The following is a 25073-nucleotide window of genomic DNA, read 5'->3' as shown; positions in this document are numbered from 1 at the left end:
AACAGTTTCTTCTATAATTAGAGACTCAATGGGGTTCCAAATTTACATTAACTTCATGAGCAATAATAAATTTTTTTTTCCTCATGCCATCCAGCAGTTATAAGGAGCTTTATCACAACCAGCAAGTTCAGAGTATGGAGTCCTTAAAAAAGGTCACAAATATCATTGCAGTACTTTTAATTTCAAGTAAAAGTGAGTTTGATTTTATACTTCAGCAAATAAGAATACATTCATAATTTTACCCCAATACAAGATTTCTTTATTTTCATATTCAAAATAGCATTTTTTCTCTGTGTATTTTCCACCTAATTAAAGACCAGATATTTACTAATGCACAAGCACTGTCATTTTTCAAATCAGTAACAAAGCACACCAAATACTATAATGCATCTTGCGCTTTTATTGTATTGTATTATAGACAAAGAGGAGTACATACAGAATAATCACTGTCATCACAACTGTAAAGTTGCAGTGTCACTGTGATCCCTTTGGGAGTCAGAGAACATCCACTTGTCATTCATTCCACTTTTTTATTGTAACAAGCTGCATGTATCAAACCTCAACTGTGAGCAACCATTTTTCTAAATAAAAACACAGCCAAAAAACCCTCAGTGTTTGCTAACAGGACTTTGCAAGATTCTTTAAGGTACCAGCAGAATAAGCATGCACAATAGCAATACAAAACCATAGACATACTGCCCCCTGATAAGGTGAGCTGGGCTGGAAAATTCACAGGTTCAGTGCTGGAACTCCATCTCCTGCGAAGAGCCAACTCAAAAAAACCTGTGCATTACTTTGGTTCAAATCTAAGTGGGAGTAAAGTAACCTAAGTTTAATATTTCACAAAGGAGTTGTGTTAAGCTTAATGTTTTATCTGTAAAATAAAATATGGTCTATGACAAGAACCTCTATTGCTTCCTGTCAGTCAGTCACCACTGGAGTGTAATGCTGCTAGAAGCAATGTGTTGCTGTGTCATGCTGCTTCTCTTTTATACAAACTAGATCCTGATGACCTGTTAAGGGTTTTTCTAGAACACTACAAAGGACAAAGTGAATTTCCTGCTTGAAATGCAGGTGCAAGGAACCTTTTCCTTGCTGAGAACCACACACATGCTTTTTGAACAACTTTGGCAGAGTATACGGCAATACACTCCTTTGCGTTGCTGAGTATGACTGCACACAAAGTTGGCAGTGGGTCACAGTTCCCTATTTCCCTGTGCCTAATGTGGTAGAGAAAATGGGAGAGAAGCACTTTGGAAACATACAAATATCTTCCATCATAACTTACTGAGCAGCCTGACAGCAAAATATCAGCCATTTATGGGAAGAGAGACAAATTCATAAGAATTGGCAAAATTACTTTGAAAACCACTGTTGTTGATACTGCTCCCACACTCTTGCTTGTACAAAAGTGTCTAGCCTGTACATAGATTCTCTAGCTGATACACAGATCTCTACTAATTATACTTTGGGGATGATATTTTAAGCCCTATGAAAAATCTTACTGTTATCTACAATAATCTTCCACAGGGGCCATTTTCTGCTCTCCTCCCCAAAACAAAGGAAAAAGGGAAAATAACAAGAAAGGATTTGCTCTCCTTTTTCAAAGAGTAACAAGGCGCAATTTTGCCACCTACTACTACTACTACTACACTGCCTAAATTGTTTTGTTCTTTCTTGTCTCACACTGACTGCAGCAGGAATATTAATAGTATCAGCACTGTAACCCACTGCTATGGAATGTAAAGTCCATGCAAGAGCTATGGACCATTTTGGTAGAACTTAAATATTTCTCAGAATACAGTTTGCAAGAGACTCCTGGGCACACAGGCATTTTGTAGGCTCTCTGCCAAAACCCTGTGTAGAGGCCAGTTTGAGTGGATCAATCCAGTATGTGATTTGCTTAATGAAAGACACTTCTCCAGAAGATTTTGGCAGACGCAATCGGTTCAATTGCCAGGCAGTATTCATGCGATTACAAATGTTACTGATCACATTAGATACTTAATACATCTCTCCAAAAAAATCACAGCTACTGTGTGGCTCTGAAGAAATTAAAATTGTGATACAGATTACAGTGTTTTCTGTGCACTGGACTATTGATACAATTGGGAACAAATACCTTCCTTGGACTGCCAAGCAGTGACAACTATTAATTTCTATATAAAGCCATGACTGCTTGTTTGTAAATGTTTAGCTATGCATCATTGCAAAGTAGCTTCCTTTTCATGTTAGGGATATATTCTACCATAAATGCATTAAAGAATTCAGATCCATTGACTTTCACAGATCTATGGCAATTCACGTGTGCTGACGGGCTGGCCTGAGAATCCAAGGACAATTTTTGGCTTGAAATACTAGAAAAGTGAGATGCTATCCTCTCATAAAAGCCACGAGTGAGACTTGGGCGCTGTTTCTTCTGTTGACATTTCAGCAGATGCAATATTGCATACAGTAATGATAAAATACATCAAAGCAAAAATTATCTGAGCTGTACCTGCCTGGATAAAAATTGTTTTCCTTATGGCGTGGCACAACTTGCACTCTGTATCTTCCTGTAATTTATTGAACAGTATTTTAAAAATGAATAAATGTCCATTGGCCAAATCCCAGTGCTCTTTTCAGTGTACTGCACGAAAGCAATCACACAGGCCTCTCTTTTCCACTCTCAGGAGGAGGGTTTCTGTCTGCAGAAAAACATGAAATCAAAGAACTGAATATATCAGTTTAAAAGATTATATAATTGATTATACCTAATCCCTCCACACAGCTGTAGCCAAGGTGCTTTGCTGAGTGAAAAATCATAGTTATTAGTGCTGGTTTTCATCCAGAAGAAGTGAAGAAATAAGTATATTCAGAACCAAGATGCACAGAGAGTATTTTTATAGTTTAAATGTTTTCATTTTCACAGTTAACTACTAGGGAGTAGGCTGTCAAAATCATTAAAGTGTCCTTTATAAAGGCTGAGAAAAATTCCAGTTTCAACTGCACTACTCTTAATTCCTATGCAGTTATTGCTGGCTTCCTGTTGACAACGTTTCAGTACTGTATGATTTAATTGCACCAGATACCACGTGCTGAGGAGCCAGTTGTGCTCCCAGTTACACTGCTGTTTCTCTAGAATAACTCTGAGTTCAATCCAGCTGTCAGACTAACCTTGTTGTCTGAAACTCATGGTTTTTCATGACTTGAGTTTGTGGCTCCTATTTTAACCTGAGTTAATCTACTGACAGTTGCCTTATTATCGAATCCATTTGGAGCTATGCCCCCGGAACTCTTGAAAACTTGAAAACCATTCTCTACATACATCGTTTAAAATTACTCGGTCTTGTTTTTGGAGCGCCTTTGTGGAAAAGCATTTACAAGCTTTTTTTTCTCAGTATGCAGGAAAGAATATTAACTTTAAATCCTTAAAGATATTTAAGTATCGTTTCTTTAATTGTGATCAAATAATTTAAGTCTTTTGTGTGTCCTGGTCTCACTTTTTGAGAAACAAAGGCTGAACTTCTCAATTGGCACCATCATTTCAGAAGCTGAGTCTCCTGCAAGACTCAAAATTGTCAGTGCAAGCAACTCACGTTAACGAGTGCAAGACTCTTGTGACTGAAGAGAAACTTCCTCCTGAGCATATCTTGTGGTTTTCACCCTGTGGTCTGTGGTCCCTCAAGTAGTTTGTAGACTGACTTTGAAGAGTTTCTTGAGAGGGGAAAAAAAGTTACCAGGCTTAAATTCACCACGAATGCGTATCCCATCCGCACTGGGAAAAAACATTAAAGGTTGAAGCCCACTTATTAACAAATTATCTCATGCTCCATGAAATAGCAAGGTGTTCAGGCTGCTGGTGTTCCTCTGACATGATAACTCATGAAAAATTAGTAAGAGCAAAGGGCTGATTAACAAAGACGCAGTTTCCAAAGGAATAGCCGGGCACTTCTACCTGGAGACCTGCTCCACCAAGCTTTTCCTGCTTGGCCAGCAGTACCGTTGTCCCCTAGCGGCTCCCACTCTCTGCTCCTCATTTCTTGCTCTCCGACTGCAAAATTTTGCAAGGAAAGGCAGTTTGAGAACTGCTTTTCCTTCCCCTCCACAGCCCTCTGTCCTTTTCAACTCAGACTTTTGACATCCACGTTTGCATTAAAGATGACTTGTTCACTTTCCTTGTCTGCTTTCACTTATCGGCTTAGTGCAGTGGCAGGCATTACTAAACACTGTTCCTTGCTTGTACAATGAAATCTTGGATGAGTGAATGCTCTTATTGTTGTGAGCCCAGTAGAAATCATAGAATCACCTTAACATCAAACAGGCTTACTGGATTTCACTGTAATGCCAAGCTGTCACTGTTACCACAAACCCTGCCTAGGCATCACTCATGACTGCTTACAGGCAGGAAGAGCAGATCTGGGAGCACTCAATTGTAAACTGAAGACTACGAAAAAGAAGCATCAATTACAAAATTAATTGCAGCCCTCTTGGCATTGGCTTAGGAAGTCCCTGGTAGGAACAGTCCTGCATGGAGTTTCCCCTTGTAAAAACTTTCAAGACTCAGTTGTTGGACGAAGTTGTTTGTGTGTAAAACTTGAAAAATTATAGTTGGTCAGCATAAACCAAGCACCAGTGGAGTAAGGGTATGAAGGCTGTACCTTGCAGAGAATAGAAAGCTGCAGTGTGCCATTTGCAAGGCCCTGGACCCTACATTTCACTTTTGTATTTCTGCATCATTCAATAATTTGTACTTAACTGAAGCATCTCCTCCAGAAAGGGCTTTGGAGTCTCAATCCAAAGGCTGAAAAAGATGGACAGTAATATACCCTTTCTTTACTAGCGGTATTAAACTCTGACAGTTGTCAAAGTGTGGTGATGTTCCAGATAACTGGTTGTGGTTGTTTTGATGATGCGCTGTTCCTATGCCCCTTGTTCTCTAATACTGAGGGCTGGCTGAATCAGTGCCTTGGCATCTTAGGCCTGTCCCAAGTCCTCACTGAAACAGCTTACCCTGCAGCACTCTGAGGCCAGCCTCTCCCTTTATATTCTGCCTCACTCTTAGGACACAGCATTGCCCTTTGATGGGTTGTATTCTTACTCCGCTCTGCAAATACAATAGCCAACACAGATATGTCTGAATATGTGGGATTAAGGAATTGTGCTGCCTCTGCTGCATTCAAAAAATCTTCTCAGTGTGGCTTAGAGAAATTTAGTACCTGCTTTAACTTCCCATGTAAAGTCTGGTGACAGTATAAGAACCAACACAGCTATGATTGCACATGGTCTTGCCGTGTCATGTGAAATGTAAATATTTCAGCTGAACCTAATCCAAACTTAGGTGAAATCCCACCAGGTACCAGAACAGCCTAGCACAGCTGCTGGAGGTAAAGAGTCCCTATTCACACTCTACCACTAAGAGTTATTTAGTATTATGCTAGTGCAGGGGAAACTTTTGCAACGTAACCCATACTGCACTCAGAGCTCTGCCCTCATCAGTTTGCTCTTGATAGCTCAAGAAAGCTAAAGTCACCCCAGTCACCCCAACCTTACTGTGTAGGGCCCTACATGATTGCCCAAGGTCACAAGAAAGCAAAGGCAAAGCAATGTAATCGCCCTTCTGTGTTATAGTTTGAGAGGCACAATTAATTTACTACTCTGGTTGACTCTGCTGTGAATGATAATTTGAGTAGAGCATGACTTTAGAGGAGCAAGGAGCCCTTCTCACCTACCAAGAGAGGTGACATGGGTCAAAGGCACTGAGCAGGCACCTAAAGGAACGGGAGACGTGGCTGCGAACTGGTTTCACTCACCACAAGTTGCTTTACTGTCATGTTGCCAGTGTTAATGGAGCTGTTAGGGAAGGAGAGGCAGGACAAAACACACATGGTGAGGCTTTATTAGAACTGAGAGACCTCCTGCCTCTTGCAAACTTCAGACAGCATGGGAACCACTGCGATAAGTCCTACCACAGTCAGTGTTTATGCATACTTACGATCCCACATATGCATGCATTGCTAAAATCAGGGGATTTAACACACCCTCATTTTTTGTTCATTGGGACCTCTGCAGCACAAGACTGGCATGTGAGGAAAATGCCCTGTGTGTTGTGATAACTACCAGAGCAAATGTGCTTCCCTCTTTTGCACAGACTATCGATCCATGAGCAAAGAATATATGTGCTTCCCTTTCCTCTCTGCCAGCCCTGCCTGCCACCTTCTTGCTCTCCCATTTGCTTTCCATTCCTACCCGCTGAGCAGTCAGTCCACAGCTCAGAATCAATGTTGTGAGGTAGAGAGTAAATCAGTTTTCTTGTTCTTCTCTCCTTCATGCATCATCTTTCCTTCTTTATTTGATGCAGGGACTGTCTGGGGTAATTCTTTAGCCTGTTATGCAAGAAGTTAGACTAGATGATCTTTAATGAACCTCTCCAGCCTAGGAAGAAATAATCTGTACTTGGTATGATCCTATTTGCTGAAATGGAAGTGAGTCAGCAGGGATGTCATTTCTGCTATACGCAGACAGGCAGACCTGGCCACTTGGCTATAAAGGCTAAGTAAGAGCATTTCTATAGAAACACATACCCGTGCGTCTAGATTATATGCTGTCTTCTTTAAATCCTGCAACGCCCTCTGCATGAACTCAAATGCATGGCAGTCAACACAGGGGCGACCTGGAAAAAGGTACAGAAGAAGACATCATTGTCACAGCATGAAATCTGGAGTGCAGCAGTACAGAGGGGGAATACTCAGAGACCTTGTAATGCCAGGAGCAAATCCATTTTGCCAGGCACCCACACCTGCATGTGCACAAGGTTAGGGCTGCCCGTGGACAGGGCTGTATCTGTCCTTGTGCACATGTCTGAGGACCAGAAAAAACACAAGAGCATTTTGCTGTGTGTACTCTTCTGAACACAGCTCAGGCTTCATTCTGCCCAGTGCCGTGTGCCTTCAGCCCCCAGCCTCTTACCTTAAAACTGAAATCCTCAACCCTCCTCAGACACGGGTTAATTGTCAACTGAAAATAGCAGTTTGCAGTGGTTCAGAAATCAGACAGGCAGGTCTGTTTTTACAGGAGCTCTTACAGAGCAGCCTGGCAAGGGACAGTGCCAGATCTGTATTTGCTTCCTTTCACCTGCTGCTGTATTTTTTCTCTGCCAGGAATGCAAAGCATCCCACTGGCTCTGCAGCTGGTGCCAGTGTGTGTGCACAGAGGGGCAGGGCAGGGAAAAGGCAGAGAAGAGGGGGAGAAGGAGACGACAACAACTAGAGTGGCTCACTTCTGGACCTGGGCATTTCCACTCTGACAGGATTCACCCTGCACTTAAGCCCTTTTGTTCAGTCCCAGAGTTAATGACGTGTGGGTTTTTAGGAGAAGAAATGCAGGTACTGGAGGAGGTGCAGGTGGAATGGGAAGAGAGGCCTTCTGTACTGATCACAGAGCCCCCGTGTTGGGGGGAGTGCTGAAACCCTTGCCCACAGGCAGCCACTTGTGCTGCTCTGACAAAGCAAAGAGGGTGCAAAGCTGCTGCTGAGATAGCTGGGGAGCTGCCTGGAGCCAGGGACCTGCTGTGCAGCACTGCAGCACCCCATGCCTGGCACCCTGCTGCCAACATGGACTTAGCAGTTGGGCCTGACAGAAGGGAGCAGCCAGAGTGCTTCTTGGTCCCCAGCAAACCTCTTAGGGTATTTGACCTGTCCAGGAGGTGTTTCTCTCCCATCCATCCTCCTCCATCTCCCCTCCGTGCAGCTGACATCTCAGGGAGATCCAGGGATCAAGCCAGGGATTGAATTCCAGGGATATGGGGAGATCCAAAGTCTCCACCTCTGTAAGTACATCACTCACAAAGACTCCAGGTCCGAGAGAAATAGTGACAGGATGGTTTCGAGCACATTTCAAAGACACGCAACCCCCTCCTGTTTTCAGTATTTCGGTGATTTAATTTTTTCCACTTCAGATCATGGAGCAGAGGCCTCAGAGAGAACCTGCATCCTCAGTCTGCTGTCAACAAATCCATCATTTGCTTGATGCCATGGTCTGCTCCCTCCCCTTGCTGTGATCTCAGAAAGCACCCTGCCCTGGCTACACCTTGGTGAAGTGCTGCATATCTTGAAGTACTTTTTACTAAAGTGTTCTTAAAATCAGAACTTGATGGAGAAAAATCCAAACTTCGGGTCATAAATGAATGTTTCCTGCTCTGGCAGTGTGGAGAAAGCTCTCTGAGGAGTCATGAATTCAATAGTCAATCATTGTCTGCTACCCAGGAAATCTTCCCAGGCCCTTATAAAGGCGATGGCTGCATGGAATCATTCACTGGTATTTATGGCAGCCAAGTGCTCCTGTGTGGACAGGGAGGTACTAGTGGAACGGCACAACTATGCCAAGTGGTTGTTTCACTCTGCCACCCCTGTGAAAGTAGCTGCCCTGGCATCAAAGCAGCCTCTGCAGGAAAATGGTGGTGACACTGAGGATACCTGCCTGGGCACCTCTGTGTCCTGGGTCAGCACATGCGAAGCTACTCACACCACACTGCTTTTTGACGCCACCATGCAGATGCAGACAGTTTCACCACATGATGGGATATTTATTCATACTTTCTAAAGAGGTCTCCTGGGCTGTTCTTGATGAAGGGTCCTTCTCCAGGCACAGCTATCCCTGGGTCAGGTTAGTACTCCTGCCTGCTGGGAGCTAGCAGCCCTGTAGCACTGGCAGTGAGAGAGCTCATGTCATTCTCCAACCAGCTACATCCCAGTATGGGACACATCATTTTGACTTAGAGCAAGCAGCACAGAGAGCACTCACTGAAGCAGCACTACCAGCAGATGAGAGGACAGCTGTACCTGGGAGGAGGTGATAAGCAGCCGGGGAGGTGGCTAGCTATAAACTCTTCCACCCATGCAGCCCTGCAGAGCTTACATCTGTTCAGCACTTTGGGAACTGAACTAGGGCAGTTCTGATCTCTCCATCAAGCACTAGCACAGAGCAACTTGCATGCAGTTCCCCAAATAAAATAGAGGTGATACCCTGTTACCTGGAAAGCCTGTAGCTACAGTCAGACTTTTACCAGCAAACCTGCCCAAGTACTGATTTAAACAGGCTTTTAAACTATTACACTAGCCAGATTCCTGCAGTAGCCAATAGCAAATACTTAAGGAATATATAAGAATAAGATTAGAAATGTTCTTCCAGCGTATCAAGATGTTTGAGGATATCCTGAGTCTGACTGGTGTTTCTGCATCTGATAAGGTTGCCGTGAATTTTTCTCACATTCATTTGCCTCATTACTTCCTGAATCCATGTAAACTTTTGGCACCTACAGCATCCTGTGGCAATGAGTTCCACAGCTTAGCTATTCAGTGAGTGAACAAAATACCATTCCTGTCTGCTCTGAGGTTAACATCTGCTGCCTTCATTTCCTGCCTCTAATTTTTTGCAGTGGAAGAGACAGTTATTAAATATTCACTATTTTTGTCCAGCTTATGACTTTGCTGCTTTCCATCACTCCCTGCCTCAGTGTCTCCTTTCCAGACTGAAGAGCTGGACTGGTAAACTGGCCTATTTAGCTAGACTTCATCTCTCTTCATGCTTACAATATTTTCAGTAGGATGCCCATGGACATTTCCCCAACATAATGATCTAAGGGTCTGTTTTCACAAAGGTTTTAAACAAATCTAAATGTGCTGTTGCCAATAGCAGCAATCCCACCCTGATTTCTGTCCTTGGCTACATGTTCCCACACTTTCCGTCACTTACAGCAGGAGTAACCATGCAGTTGCTCGGTCAGCTGGATTGCTGATCTTTTTTTCTCCAGATCAGATCCTGAATACCCAAGTTCTGGGGCCAGAACAAGAAACAGGGCAAGGGCAGGAGGCCAGGTTATGGGGAGGAGGGCAAAGGCAGCATAGGCTTACATCAGCTTATAGTAATCATGAAACTAAACCTAAGTCGCCTCATAGCGAAGTACAGCAGAGTGCTATTAATTCCTTGCTGACAGCTGGGAACAGACTATCATTCATAGGGAGACTTAACAGGTTTGTGGATTAACATAATGAGAATTATCAAGAGTCAGCTATAATTCTTTAAATGGGTCCTGTCAGCATGAAGACTGTATGTGTCTTTGTGTGTTTGGGGAGAAGTGGGGGAGGAGAGCCTAAAATATGCTTCTTGGCTTCTTCTTGGTGAAAAACTGGAACTGAAAGCACTGTGGGAGTCTGATTTACTTTCCCTCACATGCACATGGCATCTACTCTTTGTATTTCATGCACCTTGGCTAATGAAAACAGACTGACCAGCTTCTGTTCTTCAAATTCCACATTTCAGCTTTCACAGTGGGTGATCTGGGCTATAAATGAAATGGGAGATTGGAGAAATTACTTAATTTTTTTTTCTAGTGGATTGCATTGAACTTTAAACAAAATAATCCACAAATGTTGGTAAGACCACTTCATACTCGAACAGTTTTTTGCATATGCAAAGTGCTGTGTATAAGGACATGGTTAACCACTGCTAATTAACATTATTCATAAAAAGCTGGGCCTGGCTCTCTGGCTGGCAGAAACTATGCCAGGCAGAGAGCAGGTGATGGTACCCCAAGCCAGGTATCAGTGCCACACAGAGGGCAGGATCCCTCTGCAATGCTAAGAACTGTGACTCACTCTCATGCTTCTTTCGGGTGACTCCTGCACCTCCCACACTTGCATGAGGACATTGCTGTCCCTCTCCAGCTCATGCTGCTGTAGGAAGAACACATTTCTCCCACCAAGTGGGAGAGTGAGGCTGTAGGGCCGTGTGGTCCACAAGAGATTGTTCCTACTAAAGACATGTTCCCAGTACCACGTCATCCACCTGGGAACAGAGAAAAGCATCGAGCACCACACTGGTCTGCCCTGCAGAAGGACACCTAGTACGGTTCATATACATCATATACCCCTGCCAAGAACATGTACTAGAGCCCCGGTTTTGTTGCTGGGTCATTCAGGATCCCACAGCCACCAGTTTACCTGGGCAGACAGTATGGACTTAAGTGCCAGCAATGGGGAAGGTATGTGCACGTGCGCCAGTAGCACTGCCCTCAAAATGGGTCAGTGCCCAGGAGGATCCACTCCATGATGAGAAATAGCCAGTGCATCTGACATTCAAGCAGGAAAAGATCCAGGAATGTCTGCAGTATGTCACATCAAAGGTCTGCCTGGCCCACTGTCCTGTTTCTCATGAGCCACATCACTTCTAGTACAATAAATGTGTCTAGGAGCATTCCCAAGCCTTGAGAGCAGCTGGCATAGGACAGCTCATATCTGGAACAGTAAACTGTCTTCCAGCCAGGTGATAGGCCTCCTGTCATGGACAAAAGTGTGCCAGGGACCATTGTAGCAGGTTACTAGTACAGCCATGTCCCCATGCCAGGGAACGTCCATGGGCACTGGTTATAGACATGACTTTCACAGCCAGCAATGGGTGCCCATGAAAGAGCATAACAGCAGGGCAAGTATGGAGAGATGTGTCCCCAGAGACCCTCCCAGGTCTCAGGAATATGCTGAGGCAGCTCCTGAGCCAGAAGAACTGCTGCTGTAGCTAACAGCCCTTTCTAAGTTGGTTTTTTTTTTCCCCTTGAATTTACCCAATCAGTTCTGCAATCCCAAGAAAACTTTTAGCATCCATAGAGTCCTAAGGGAGGACTTCCACAGGTTAACTATCAGGAAGAGACTAGATGGGCAAAGGAAAGTACCTGGAACACTTAGCAGCTATGCAGCACTGTCTCAACAAGTGGCTGATTAGGAGCATCCTGAGTTTCTTGCTGCTTTAAAACTCTGTCCCTACAGCAGCACAGAACAATTTGCCATCCATGATCAGCTAAGAGTCTTCCTCCTCACCTGGCCTCAGACCTAAATACCATTATGCATTCATAGCAATGCTACCAGTCTCCATTACTTAGGACAGAGCAGCCTGTCTCTCCAGAAACACTGGACACAGAAACACTCTGACCTGCCCTTCATTCCTCTCTCTCACATGCAGGAGTCAGACAAGTCAAGGAACCTTCCTCAAGTGCTCCTCAGGGGTCTCAGTAGTTTGGCCAGAAGATATAAAAAATACAACTCCTTGAGACTGGGGTCAGAGACCCTGTCCAAGAGTTTTGTTCTACAGATAAATTGGGAGTTTCCACCACACAAGCAGAATAAGGAACCACGATATACTTTGCCCCAAAAATGTGTTGACTTGCCTCTGCTAATAGACACACATATAGGGCACATATAGTTTATTTTTCAAGCACGATATTCTCCCTGAGGAAACAAAATGGACTACTTGTCACAAAACTTACTAAAATTAATTAATACCTAAAAAACACACACACAAAATAGAGATGAAGTCAATGAGGTCTGTTTAAGAACCACAACTTAGCACTAAAAGAAAAGAATGGAAAAAGAAGGGAATTCAGCATGTAAACTCTGTAGAGACAAATACACATAGGTGTATTTGAAAACTAGTAATGGAATTATAGGAGAATAAAACAGTGACTAAATCAGGTCTTCTATTAAATATTTCTGCAGCCATGTGAAAAGATAGCTGTGATACAAAGTAAGCATGACTAAGAACTAAAGATAGGTTTGTATACAATTACCTTCCTTTTTTTTTTTTCCTCCCAGAGGATGTTTTCTAGTGAAAGGCTACTTTCCACTTGTTATCAGAACACCCTGAGAACACTGACTCCATGTTTTGCCTCATTTTGGAGCTAAGAACGTTTAAGTAGAGACTTGCTCAAAATGACAGAGGAAGCTAATGCAGAGCTGTGATCCAAATTCAAGAGAACCCAGCTCCGTGGTGTGCTCAAGCCAGTCTGTCATATTTATTTATTTATTAGATCTGCAGAATAGCAGCAGGATTTCAGAAATCTATATATGCTTTACAAATACACTGATTGGGTAAACCTCCCCTGTGTCAGTCTGTAGTAGTTACAAGAAATTTGAACTTGACCTATTGTTCCAGCTAAATACTAAAATAAGAAAAATGTAATGCCTTAGCAAAAATAGACACAAATTTTCTTCCAACAATATCCAGACTAGCAAGCATGTTATATGTATTGTGGCAAATCTTGAAATGAAACTCTCTAGAAGCAGATCTAAAAGACCTAAACCCAAAGAGCTTTGAAACAAGCTCCAATAAAAATTATAGTATGCAGTTAGCATTTTTTTCCTAAATGACTACTAATCCTTTGCTTACGTGCTGTTTTTATAAGCGTTGTTTTCATGGGCTTTGCTGACATGTTACAAACTCATCATTACTCCCTCGCTAATCAGGCAATGCAGCGTTTTCCTGGAGCTTAAGGTCTGTGTGGCTGCTGTGAGTTAAGTGGAGGAAAGAAAGCAGACGCGGTGCAGCGGGAGGGCATGAGTGCACATGACAGGTACATACTTTCTGCAGGAATCACACTCCCAGGGTCCTGGCTGGCCCCTACAAGCCTCATGCTTAGCAGGCCAACCACTGAGATGAACGGGATCGCCACACGCATCACACTCCAGACAGACGGCAACGCCATTATCTCATCAATAATTCAAGCTATCTTCCCTGCCTGAAACAAGGAGAAATAGTGAAAATCAGCAGTTTGCTACCACACACAAACCCACAAAGAAGTGGACGAGACCTGATAAGCACAGACCCACATGCGCACGCAAACAAACCCACATGCCATGTGCTTGCAATGCACCCCACGGACCAGTTTGCCCGATACCTGATCTTTCTCTTCGCCTGTCTGCTAGACCCTTGGAGCAGTTGTAGCAAGCAGGAGAGGCTCCAGCAGCCGCTCTGAGCATGCGCCCCCTCTGCATCCCCCTTCCCTGATTAGGGTCATTGCCATGGAGATTTGCTATAGCAACACTGAAAAATTGGAGCTGCCAAGTGGAGAAGATTTAAAGGGACCACAATGTGGTGAATGGTCATTGCTGAGCTCCTCCCCTGACTCAGTTCCTCAAAGGCCATGTCCTCTTCTTGGTGAACACTGGCTGCTGCTATGCACGTAAGAGGGTCTTAGGCAATCTTTGTGTTTGTCGATTTTATTCCCAAAGGGAATGTGCTGAAATATGCAGCTCCCATCCCTTGCTTTAGTTGTAACTCAAAGTGAGATTTTGTTCCAAGAGGTTTAAAATGAGATTAAAACTCCAAAGTTTGCTTGAAAAAATAAAGATGCAGGGCCTGTTGATGGTGCCCTGCACGCCAGGGAAGACTACATTATGGTCTTCATTTAACTACCTTGAAAACAAAGCCTTGTGGACAACAGCAACATTGGCACATGAACCAGCCCAGGAATATGGATCCTGCACAGGATCACACTAGGTAACCATGATAACAGCCCAGTCAAAACCTACGTACTGTCAAAGTTTAAAGATGCTCACTTCAAGATCAACTCTTGATCCAGGATTTTGCTAATAGATTGTGTCCTGACAAAGCTCAAGCATGAGCCCTTCTGGATCTCCGTAAGTAACTGGCTGAAATCAGGCTTTCAGGATGTGGAGGTGGTATTTTTTATACTTTTTGAAAAAAAGAGAGAGACACTTTCAATACCTGTTTGCCCCAGAGTGTGGTTCAAGACTCATCTTTGTTGTTCTTTCACGGGAGGACACTATGTCTCCTCTCACCAGGGAGCAGCCTCCAGCCTTCCTGTTCTGTACAGAATAACTAACCTGCCGGGCTGTGGAGGTACCAGCCTTCCCAGGCTGAGACACAATTTACCCCTGGATGTCTTCAGCTCTAGGGACTGTCACCAGCAACGTACTCTGCTTCTATTTTACTTGTTCCTGTGGCTTCCTCAGAATTACCTTTTACATCCCTCATTTCAATGCTTATGCTTTTTGCACCAGGTTAATTTAAAGGTCATCTCAAAGGCCCCCAGGCTCTTGACTGCTTCCTGGCAAAGTGGAATTGCCTTGTGCATGCAAGACTGCAGAGGGGCAGCCCAGAGTTGTAGAAGCAATTCCTACAAGAGTAACACATTAAGCAAATTTTTAGCCCAAAGTGCAACTGAAGCTCAACTTCCATTGCATGGAAGGTCCAAATGAAAGTCTCAGCTGGTGGGGTCTTCATAAGGTGAGTCACGGCACACATGCACCAAAATGGCTCCACAGACTTTATGAGAAACTGAGACTCCTAATCCAGACTCTGAAGTTGGATGCCTGAAGTGAGTTTGTGTGAGATGGCTCAGTTTAACATTGTTTGTCTCTTCACAGGCCTCAGATGCCTGTTAAAGGAACAGTTCGGTAAGAGCCAGGATATAATGGAACAACGTTGTACAGTTTGCCTATACACTCATCTAGTGCTGGCCACAGTCTAGCCCTGATCTGCAGTTTTAAATAACACCAAATGGAAATTCTGGCACAAAATGCAAACCTTACACTTCCATTCATGCTGGCATATGTGTTTCTTGCGCATACCCTCATTATGGTCCCATGGCCATATCATACTTTTCATACATGAGCTTCAAGAAAAGGACTGAAAGGAATTGCCTACAGATGCAATAACCTTTGATAACTTGGAAAGCACTGTTTGTTCTAATATTTTTTCAAAGTATCAATATAGTATTTTCTAAAATCATAAGTATGAAAACCTTTTTCATAATTATTTGGTCTTTTCAGTAGGTATGTAGAACAAGCAGTGCAACACACGATAAAGCAAGGAAAGGAATTTGACATCTCGGGGAAGAAGGCCAACCACAGAAGTAAGTAGTGTCACCCACCCTAAACAACTGCAAAAAGTATAAAGGGGATCAGAGCAGAGAACTTGGGAAAATTTGGAATAAAGATGAAGGTCTTGAAATACGTCATTCCTAGGATACCAAGACTCCAAGGATGCCTACACATGGTTTGGTGGTATCTTGTTATTAGGGCCTCTATATCACAGCAAAGTTTTGCATAGTCGTATATGCATCCAATAGAGCTTCTCTGCGAGAGGATGGACCATCTTTGTCTTGGTTTCTGACTGCTCCACCACCCAATATCCAGACTTAACACGGCAATAGTACCACAGAAGGGGTCCTTGCTGAACCGGCCTACTGCCATCCAGACAGTGCACCACCATTGAACCTGGTCCCACTTGTGACACTGGGAGGGATCTGTGGTAGGGCACCCTCTATCCACCATCTAATGGGGTGGATGGTGTTATTTTTGTGTTACAGCACACCGCTAAGCTTAAAATAATGCCCATTTTTTTAATTGCTTGGTGCCAATGTAAAACAATCAGACATTGAACTTGCAGAGTTGGGTCAGTTTTTGTGTCAAATGACATGGTCTTTAAGAAGCATGAAAGAAGTTCCCAACTGCTCTTGCTAGCAGAACCGTGTGGTCCAAGACACAGTTCTCAATTCACAGGGAACAGAATCTGGTCTGCATGAAGAAGTTCCAGAAATCTGTGTTGTTCTATCACCTCCAGCAAAGCTGAAGAAGAGAGAAGCGTGAAAGCATTTGCATGACTTGCTTTGCTATTATATTCCCTATTGCCTACCCCTATGACTAAGGAATATCAGTACCCAATTTAATTTTAAGGATGAGAAAATTCCAAGAGATTCATAGGAGTCCAACTGCTGTCTGAAGAATGTCATAGTGAATCCCAGAGGGCTGTTGGAAATATTTGTACTTCATTTTCTTTTTCTACAGAGAAGCCATGCCTAATTATCATTTGCTAACAAAAGAAGAGTTTCCTCCAAAATAACCAGAACCACCCAGACATTTATTGGGAAGATGAGGGCAGACATCTGGTAGCTCCCTCAGAAAATCTCTTATTGATGCCTAAGTGTCACAGGTATTGAAAGTTACATCTTTGCACTGAAGGAACAAAATGTATGTACCTAGTTAAAATCACTAACATTAAAGACCTGAGTTAGATATGTGTGCCTAAAAGGAAGGTGCAGGCAAAGGTTCTAATTTTAGAACTCTATTATTATACTCATGAGTACACATGGCAAGTGGGGTGGTTAATCCCACTGTAATATGAAGTGCTAAATCATTGCCTGCTAACATGGCCATAAGCCCTTTTTCTGAACTCAAACAGAAGAAGAAAGCACAGAGACAGAAAAATCTGTGCCTGGTTACTATTACTTGAATAACAGAGTGGCAAGAGAATACAGGCCCCAGAAAGGCCAAGTAGCAAACCCAGATGCAAATAGTGAGAAACATGAAGAATAGCAAGAAAGCATTTTTTAAACACATGGAGAGTGAGGAAGACAAGAAACCAAGTGAAGAGTTTGTTCTCTGTTCAGTAGAAGGGGAAAGTTAATCAAGTTGAGGCCTAGAAAGTAATAGAGGTCTTAGCATCTGTTTTACCTACCCAACCAAAACAAGGCAAACTAGTGAGCAGCAGGCTAACATAACTAATACCAGTGCACAAGTTTTAGGTAAGAACACTGAACAGAAATTTGCTTTGGTTACATACGCTTGTAGGTTTGTGGCACATCACTTTTCTGGGTTTCAATCTGCCTAGAGCTCTTTTTTTACTCAGGGCTATCACTAGACCTACCTCAGGATATTTAAAGAAGAAACCAAAGCAACCACCATCAGCAATCATTGCAGAGAGCTCAGGGAAGATGTGAGCTATACCGGCCATGGAAAAAGGTAAATGTAGTGACTATCTTTAAAAGGGGAAAGAGAAAATCTCCCTTATATGACACACAAGCCAGTTTACCATCAGTCCTTATGAATGTTTTAGAAGCAATAATCCCACCAACAAACAGTTTGTAAGCATTCAGAAAACAAAAACTGGAGTTGCAAATAGGAGGTATTTGCAAGAATCAAGTCAAACCCGTTTAGTTTCCTTCTGTGACATGGTAACAGGCCTTGCAGGTAGGGAAAGCCAAATTTAATCAACTTCAGGAAGATATGTATTGCTGTGTTGAACAGCATTGTCAGAAGCAAGCCAAGGAAACTGCTCTGAGGCCAGCAAAACTGGTTGGGTCACTGCTGAGCCCTAGCAATAGGTCACTGCCACTATGGAAAGATATATCATATTGGGTCTGCAGAGACTCACTTAGTTCAAGGGTTATTCAGCATTTAATTAGTCAGCTGGATAATGAATAAGCAAAGTGGTTATTTAAGATGTAACATCAGTCTGGAGATTATAAGCAGTGCTGGTTACAAACTATTTAAATCATACAGATAAGTTGAAAAAAGGGGGTCTAAGAGAATAATATTTTATAAGGATGAGGACAAGGTGCTACATTTCATCAGGAATAATCAACAGCTCCTATTTGGAATGGGGAACAGCAGCTTAAGTGGTACTTCTACGGTGGAGCTAGGGAGTCACAAGCTGAAATCAGTCTACAATATTCTGTCGTTGCCAAAAAAATGTGATTATACAGGGATATAAAAAAAAAGTGCAAGATCTTAGACTGCCTTCAGCAGAAGGTCTGAGCTGCAGTATTGCATCTGGTTTGGTCACTGCAATACTAGGAACTAGCAGAGACACCAACAGCAGCAGAAGTAACTAGAGGTTTAAATTGCATCAATAAGGCACCAACAAAGCCCCTGGAAAAATTCTTAATAACAGGGATGGCACTGGGATGGATTGCCTGTCAAAGATGGGGATATCTAAGCCTGTAGGCATAAACTAGACATCATTTGGGAATGGCATTGGGACAGCTGGCCGTGCATAAAGACAAGAGATGAACTGGGTGATTTTTTATGGATACCTTTCCCGTCCTATTTTTAATGATCCTATGATTATGAGAATCATTTTGCTTCCAGGCAGTCACTTCCCAGCTCTCTGTGTTCTAATTCCAGTATAAACACAGACACCCCTGGGAGAAACGCATTGCCCTTGCACAGCATCTGAAATTCAGGCTATTTCTCCTTCCCCAGTTATCAGGGCAAAGGCAATGTTTTTCTGGCCTAAGCAAGTATGATGGCTAAAGAACATTCCCATTTTGGGATGGGTCACTGATAAGGGAATTCAGAGACACTTGGCTGCAGGGCAGCTGCCAGGGCCCACCGCTTCTTAATCCTCCTTTAAATAGTTATTTTACACTCTTGCAAATGAATTGAGAGGCAAGAGGCTGGTGCATTGTAGATGTTTCAGCCCATAAACAGAATAAATTGCATTGCCTTTTTTTCTGGCAGCCATCTCAGGCCCTGAGGACTGAAAATTAAAGCGCCTTGTACTTATCTTGTCTCTCATGCCATGAGGTAATGATTCACCTTTGCTTGATGGCTCAGTATCTTCTTTAAACACGAAGTCAGAGGTTTGGTGGGGGAGAAAGGTCTCCTTCATGAAATGACAAATTTGTTCTTGGCATCACTGATTGACAAGTTCCCCATCTTACAGCTTCCTGGAAAACCCTTCAAGAATCCAACCACAAGCTAAACCATGGTCGGCTATGAGCCTTTGAGACACTGCAGCTGTCCCAACGAAGTCCATGTGACACTGCAAAACAGGGATGTGGCCGCAATTAGGAAGTATGATAGAAACTTAGACCCAAGATCCTTTAATGCAGGAACTAGTCAACTTCAAGAGGCCTCTTTCACCACAGTGTAAGATGTGGAAAAGCATTCAGGCTTGATCAGTTCTCCAAAAATCAACCGAAGCCAAGTGTGACAAGCAATTTTAAACACCTTCTAAAGCCTACAATGCTTTCTGCTACACAGGAGGGGCTCCTGTCAAGCTATTGTAAAACAAAGGTCAGTTCAGGCTTTCGGTTCCAAGAAAAAGTAAGAACCACTGGCAAAACACCAGTTTTCCTAGTTCATATTTGAGGTTTGCATTGGAGTGCTGGAAATTCAGCAACTGTCACTGTGCTGGACAAAGGGTAAATCTACAGCATAGGCAAGGGTTGTGTAATGCTTGTGTACTCAGTCTGAATGCCACTGAGAGTGAAGCTGACCTATTTGCCTCACTACTGCCTGTCTTATCCCTGTCTAGGAAGATATAGACATGTCATTTTTTACTTGCTAGAGAGTTGTGTGCAAAAATCCCTTCTTAATTCTTGTGTTCTGAGAGCAGAACCTGTTGGTTGGGGTTTTTCAGTGCTGGGATAGGGGCACATTGTTCTGCGGCTACCAAAACCAGAGTAACTAAAGGCACAGGCAGTTCTGTGAATAGCCTGTGTGTGCATACAGAAAGGGGAGGTGGGGAGACTCATTTTATTTTAGAAAAGCTATCGACTTCTGGGATACGGTTCAACCTTCCATGGGTAAAACACAGTTTGATTTTATATTGTATGTAAAACAAACCATGCTTTAAATGGGCAGTATACCAGCTGTCAAAAAGCATTTAAGCAATGTTCTGTTCCCACTTCAATGTAAGACTGAATTGTGCATTAGTCATATTCAGTGCTGTTGGCTGAAATCAGATACTTTTCACAAGTTGGATGCTTTATTACAGTGTATATGTAGTCCAGGATTAATGCAAAAGCTGCTTAAGCAAGAAATCATGTGTATGAAATTTACCGCCTGTATGAAGTTCTGCTCTTCAACTGAGGAAAAGAAACAACCACAATGCCCAGACCTTTGCAAGTCAACAGCACTAAAGATGGCCTCCAATGAGAGCCTTGACTATAAGCATTCGCAAATGCAGGCAACTTTGATTTTGGTCCCAAAATTTGTGTCTCTCCCAAGGCCCTATATTAAACTGAAAAGTTTCAGAGTGAAACCATGCTTGTCTTTTTAGGTTGTAAAGAGTTGAATAGATATAGCCTCACTAAACCTGGTATTACCGGGAACTTTAAAGAATGTTGGGATTTATGCAAAGGAAAATGCTGTTTCACCAGGCTTAGTGTGGAAGCCACACAAAAGGACTTATTTTTTCCTAAATGAACATTGGTTTGCTCAAAATATTTGACATTAAAATGTACTTTATGTTAGCGGATCTTTCCATTAATTTGGACTAGACGCAACTCTGTTATACAGAAAAGCTCCTACACTATTTCGTAGAGAAGCCCCTTAGATGAATATCCTTATGTATATCGAAATGTCAGGCAATAAAAGTTTTTCGCACTTAAAGCCAAATAGAAGCTCTGTTTTGTCTGTACGTTCTGTAACAATTAACACAAAACCCTAACTGCTGTAATGCATCAACTGACACTTCATAGAGCAAAAACTCTCAGCAATGTGATTCCTTGATTTCTCTGTCAGTGATACCTACTGGCTTTTGCATAGCCAAGTATTTTTGGAGTTTAGGAAAAAAATAAAGGAATAGAGTAAAATTAGAGTCCTAATCTTAAAAAAAAAAAAACACACAAAAACCCAAACGAAACCAAAACCAGAAAATACCATCAATGCTTAGAAAACATCTAACAATTATAAGTAGTTCAGGGTGGAGGCTGCCATTCCATTTGCCTGGGCACGAACATTAAGTGTCAAGTGCACCTATTAATGCACACACACAGAGTATTCAGATCCTCCCACGCCAAAATAAGAACCTGAACACTGGCCTCCCTTGAAACTAGTGCCCTGCTTCCCATATGGAACAGGCTGTCTTTCCAGTTGATTTGGACTCTCGAGGAGTGAAGCTATATAAAGAATAATGAGAGTTGCCAGTCCTGTTCCATTTTCAGACTTGATTGACAAGGAGAGCAAGCTATAGTTTTGCCACTTAAATGATCAGAAAAGTGCAATATCACTTACTTTGATTTAAACAGAAAAAGATGCTCAAGGCTAATGAAGACAAGCTGATATGTTAGTAAGTTTTCAGCAAGTGAATGGTTTGTTCAGAGCAGAAACAAATGACAGCCTTGACTATCAGGAAAGAAAAGTCTATGTTGACCAATGTAAGAAATAGAATATATGCAGGTATTTGCATTTCCTTTCTCATTACATCCATGCCTGTAACTCTTTTTCTTCTGTTTTAAGTCACTTTTTAAAGTTCAGAGCTCAGAGGCCTTGAAAATACCTTCTCTGCCCCTCCTCATCTCTGCAAAGTTACAGTCAGAACAGCAAGCTGGAGTTAGAAGGTTAAGAAATATCTACATGGAGATTAAATTTCAAACCTATGCATAAAAGCAAATACTGTGTTTGAAACTAGAGCAACAACCCAACATATTTTACATTGTGATTTTTATTTCGTAAGTTCACAACACCTGAAGGTGTGATGGCCACCTTCCAGTGCTACTGACATGACAACTTCTTTGCCCCAGACAGCTTTCAGTGCAGTCACAAAGCAAGAGACAACCACATAATGTACTGCAGGGGATAAAACAGGACAAGTTGTACAGCAAGGAGGATGCATGCATATTCTGATGGCCCTATTAACTATATATGAAACAACAGTTTGGATTTAGCAGGGACCTTTGGATTCTGAGGAGAAAAAATGCAATTCTTGTAGGAGGCACAGTGGCAGTTTTAATTATGATGGGAAGAGAAAGCATGTTTGTACTAACACTTTCCATTTTTAATGTTAAATAAATTTTAACATTTGGCTTTCACAGGGCAGAGAAAATACTGTATGCGTAGATGAAGAGGAACAAGAGGCAAAACAGTGCCAGAGCCATCAAAGACGTAGGACTATAAGTCTGGAAGAAATTTTCCAGCTCAGCAGCATGACCACAGCAATGTATGATCACTTTCAGACATTTTTCACATGCACAAGTGTTTGCTACTCACGAGTGCATTGCTGCAAGACTTCTTTATGGCATGGGACAGATGATCTGCATATTGAATGGTCAACACAAAGGGTAACTAGGACAGTATCTTGAGCAAAAATCCAAGGCTGATAGGGCAAGGGTTGAAAGCTAGACAGAACTGGGCTTGTACATGAATCTCTGAGTAATTATATAGCTCCTTCCTGGCAGTAGGCAAATGTTTTGCAGTATCATTTCTTTCCCTTCAAAAAGAAGCCTTTACTCCTCCTTTTGGAGTGGTCTCTGCAATGTGCTGGGCTGCAGAAGCGGGACCACTGGCCTACTTAGTGGTGCCATGTCCTCAGTCAACAGGGAAACCCAGAACTTCAGGACTTGCTAAAAGTGTTTGTTTATAAGGGATAAAAAGGAATGGCTCTACGGAGCACAGGGAAGTTTATGTTATGAATTTGGGAAGAGGCTTATTACTACACATAAGAACAACTGCACCAGATCACACCAAAGATCCTTCTAAGACCAGTATCTTAGCTTTGGCACTGACCGATAGGAAATGTGTAGGGAAAAATATAAACCCAGGTCAACTGCAATGTCTTCCTACAACACCCTTAACTTGCAGAAACTTGTGGGTGGTTCAGGAATCTTGGTGGTTTTATATTTAACAGTTTGCAATAGGATTTTCAGGAATGAGTCTGAACAGCTGCTTTTTAAACCCACGTAAATTTTTAGCATCAGCAACATCCTGGAATGAGGACTTTCACAACTGAAACACACAGTAGATCAAGAGCATCATCCTCCTGTTTGCTCTGACCCTGCCTCCAGCTGGTTTCATTGAGTGCACCCCACTTGTTTGGGAAGGTACAGCAAACAGTCAGTCTCTGGTCACTCGCGGTTTTATAAACTTCTACCATATCCTTCTTCACTCACTTCTTGTCTAGACAGAAGACCTCTAGTCTGTACATTACTTTGGACTAGCCTAGCTGCTTTTGTCACCGGTTTATCTGGTTCTGCTGTATTCATTTGCTCTATAAAAATAGTCTTGACTCTTGTCACTGTGTCATATTAAACCTGAGTTTACATATTCAAATCCTTCAAGAGTTTCTGTTTAGTTGCCCGGAACAGATATTCTGGTTGCTGGGTGCAGTTCCCAGACCTCCCTAACAATCCTTTTTTAGAACTGGTGGCATATTAACTGTTTTCTGCACTCCTGCTATTTTGCTGGGTTTGAACAAGAGGTAGTACAGAACAACCATTCACCTAAAGGAAAATAGGTGAGGTGGTCTTCAAAGGAGCACACAGCAATTTCCACTAGGAAATCCCTGGTTGTAATGGATCTTCTGCAGACTTTAAAGGAATCTTTTAATATTTTCTTAAAAAATTCACATTCTGAGGAAGAGAATGAGAAAGTTATCCCCTTTTCCCCATCTGTACCCCTCCTGGCTGCTGCTTCTTGTGGCAACAGGTATTATGTCCTCGAGGGAATTAGGAAAAATAACATCAGAATCCCCTCTCCAGTTCACACTGAGCTTCTGCACTGGCCCGTATCCTGGTTCCATGCAGAAGAACATGCTGCACTTCTCAGTGTGCAAGAATTGGTTTTCCAAGCCCTGGGACAGGTTTGGCAAGCCACTGAGGCTGTCTGTTGTGTTCCCCTACTCCCCCAGCTGTCTCTTACCATACTGGGACTGGCAGAGCAGTAGTTGTGTTTTCTCTCTCGTCCACTTCCAGCAAAGCCCCACCAGCTTAGTTAGACAAGTGAAGCCACAGGCAGGCACTTTCTTCTAAATTAAGCTGAAGAGAACTTGGCCTTCAGATGTCTACCTCCCACCCATTCCCCAAACCAGGTCAGCACCCCACAGTCCCACTGTTGGAGTGGTTTGAGACAGCTCTAAACCATGTCAAACAAACTCAGAGCACCTACTCAGACTGCTCAGCCCAGTTCAGACTTGTGAGTGGACAACACATCTCAGAATAAAGTAGTAGAGTTGAGGATAAAAATAATCTCAGCTTTCAGGTGCACAAGTCTTTCTTCACGCCTGAAACAAAAGGAGCAGCTTTCAAAGGCAACTAGAAGGAAAGACCAAAATATTCATAGTTCAGTCCATCACAGAATGGACCAAATATACATGACCTTATCACTGCATTTCACCTGAAGTAAAATAAGGAGGACTCTCATGAAGAAACTTCTTGGCACCGCACAGAGCTTTCCTTCAATGTGATGTTGAGCAGTTGCTGTTAGCAGGATTGGGTACAGCTGGAACTGGCAAGGCTGCCTAGTCATACCCTTATTCTCCTTTTTCTACTCTAGCCACTTGACCTGCTAAGATAAAGCTATTTAGAGAAACAGTGGGTTAAGAATGGAGTGTCCAGGGAAGGAGGGGAAGAAACTAAAGGTTTGAATTAAATAAGACAACACTTCTACACAGGGTATCAGAAAACTCAACACTAAGATATAAACTGTTCTGGTCCGAGTACAGCACACATAATTCCTCATGACATATACTTCATCACAGCTGATAGAACTATAACATGCCTGAATGTGGTCACAGTGCAG

The 25073-nt window shown here is 42.7% G+C and overlaps 1 protein-coding gene across 1 annotated transcript; it reads right to left on the bottom strand.

The window, feature by feature from the left end:
* Positions 1-377: 377 nt before the first annotated feature.
* Positions 378-24955, bottom strand: LOC121087383 (neuropeptide-like protein C4orf48 homolog). Its single transcript, XM_040592339.1, has 4 exons — positions 13703-24955; positions 13387-13543; positions 6564-6652; positions 378-2687 (listed from the first exon to the last, which is right to left on the bottom strand). The coding sequence occupies exons 2-4, from the start codon at positions 13508-13510 to the stop codon at positions 2622-2624; spliced, it is 279 nt and encodes a 92-aa protein (XP_040448273.1). The 5' UTR covers positions 13511-13543; positions 13703-24955; the 3' UTR covers positions 378-2621.
* Positions 24956-25073: the final 118 nt, after the last annotated feature.

Source organism: Falco naumanni, chromosome 1, assembly GCF_017639655.2.
Source record: "Falco naumanni isolate bFalNau1 chromosome 1, bFalNau1.pat, whole genome shotgun sequence".
Taxonomy (NCBI): domain Eukaryota; kingdom Metazoa; phylum Chordata; class Aves; order Falconiformes; family Falconidae; genus Falco; species Falco naumanni.
This window is presented reverse-complemented; position numbering and strand designations above follow the sequence as displayed.

What these genes read in the sequence shown, in the direction of transcription:
- LOC121087383 (XM_040592339.1), bottom strand. Translation starts at nt 13,510, where the DNA reads ATGGCGTTGCCGTCTGTCTGGAGTGTGATGCGTGTGGCGATCCCGTTC. An exon ending in GAGTGTGATTCCTGCAGAAA is followed by an intron (nt 6,653 to 13,386) that starts GTATGTACCTGT and finishes ACCTTTTTCCAG; the next exon opens with GTCGCCCCTGTGTTGACTGC. An exon ending in CATATAATCTAGACGCACGG is followed by an intron (nt 2,688 to 6,563) that starts GTATGTGTTTCT and finishes GTTTTTCTGCAG; the next exon opens with ACAGAAACCCTCCTCCTGAG.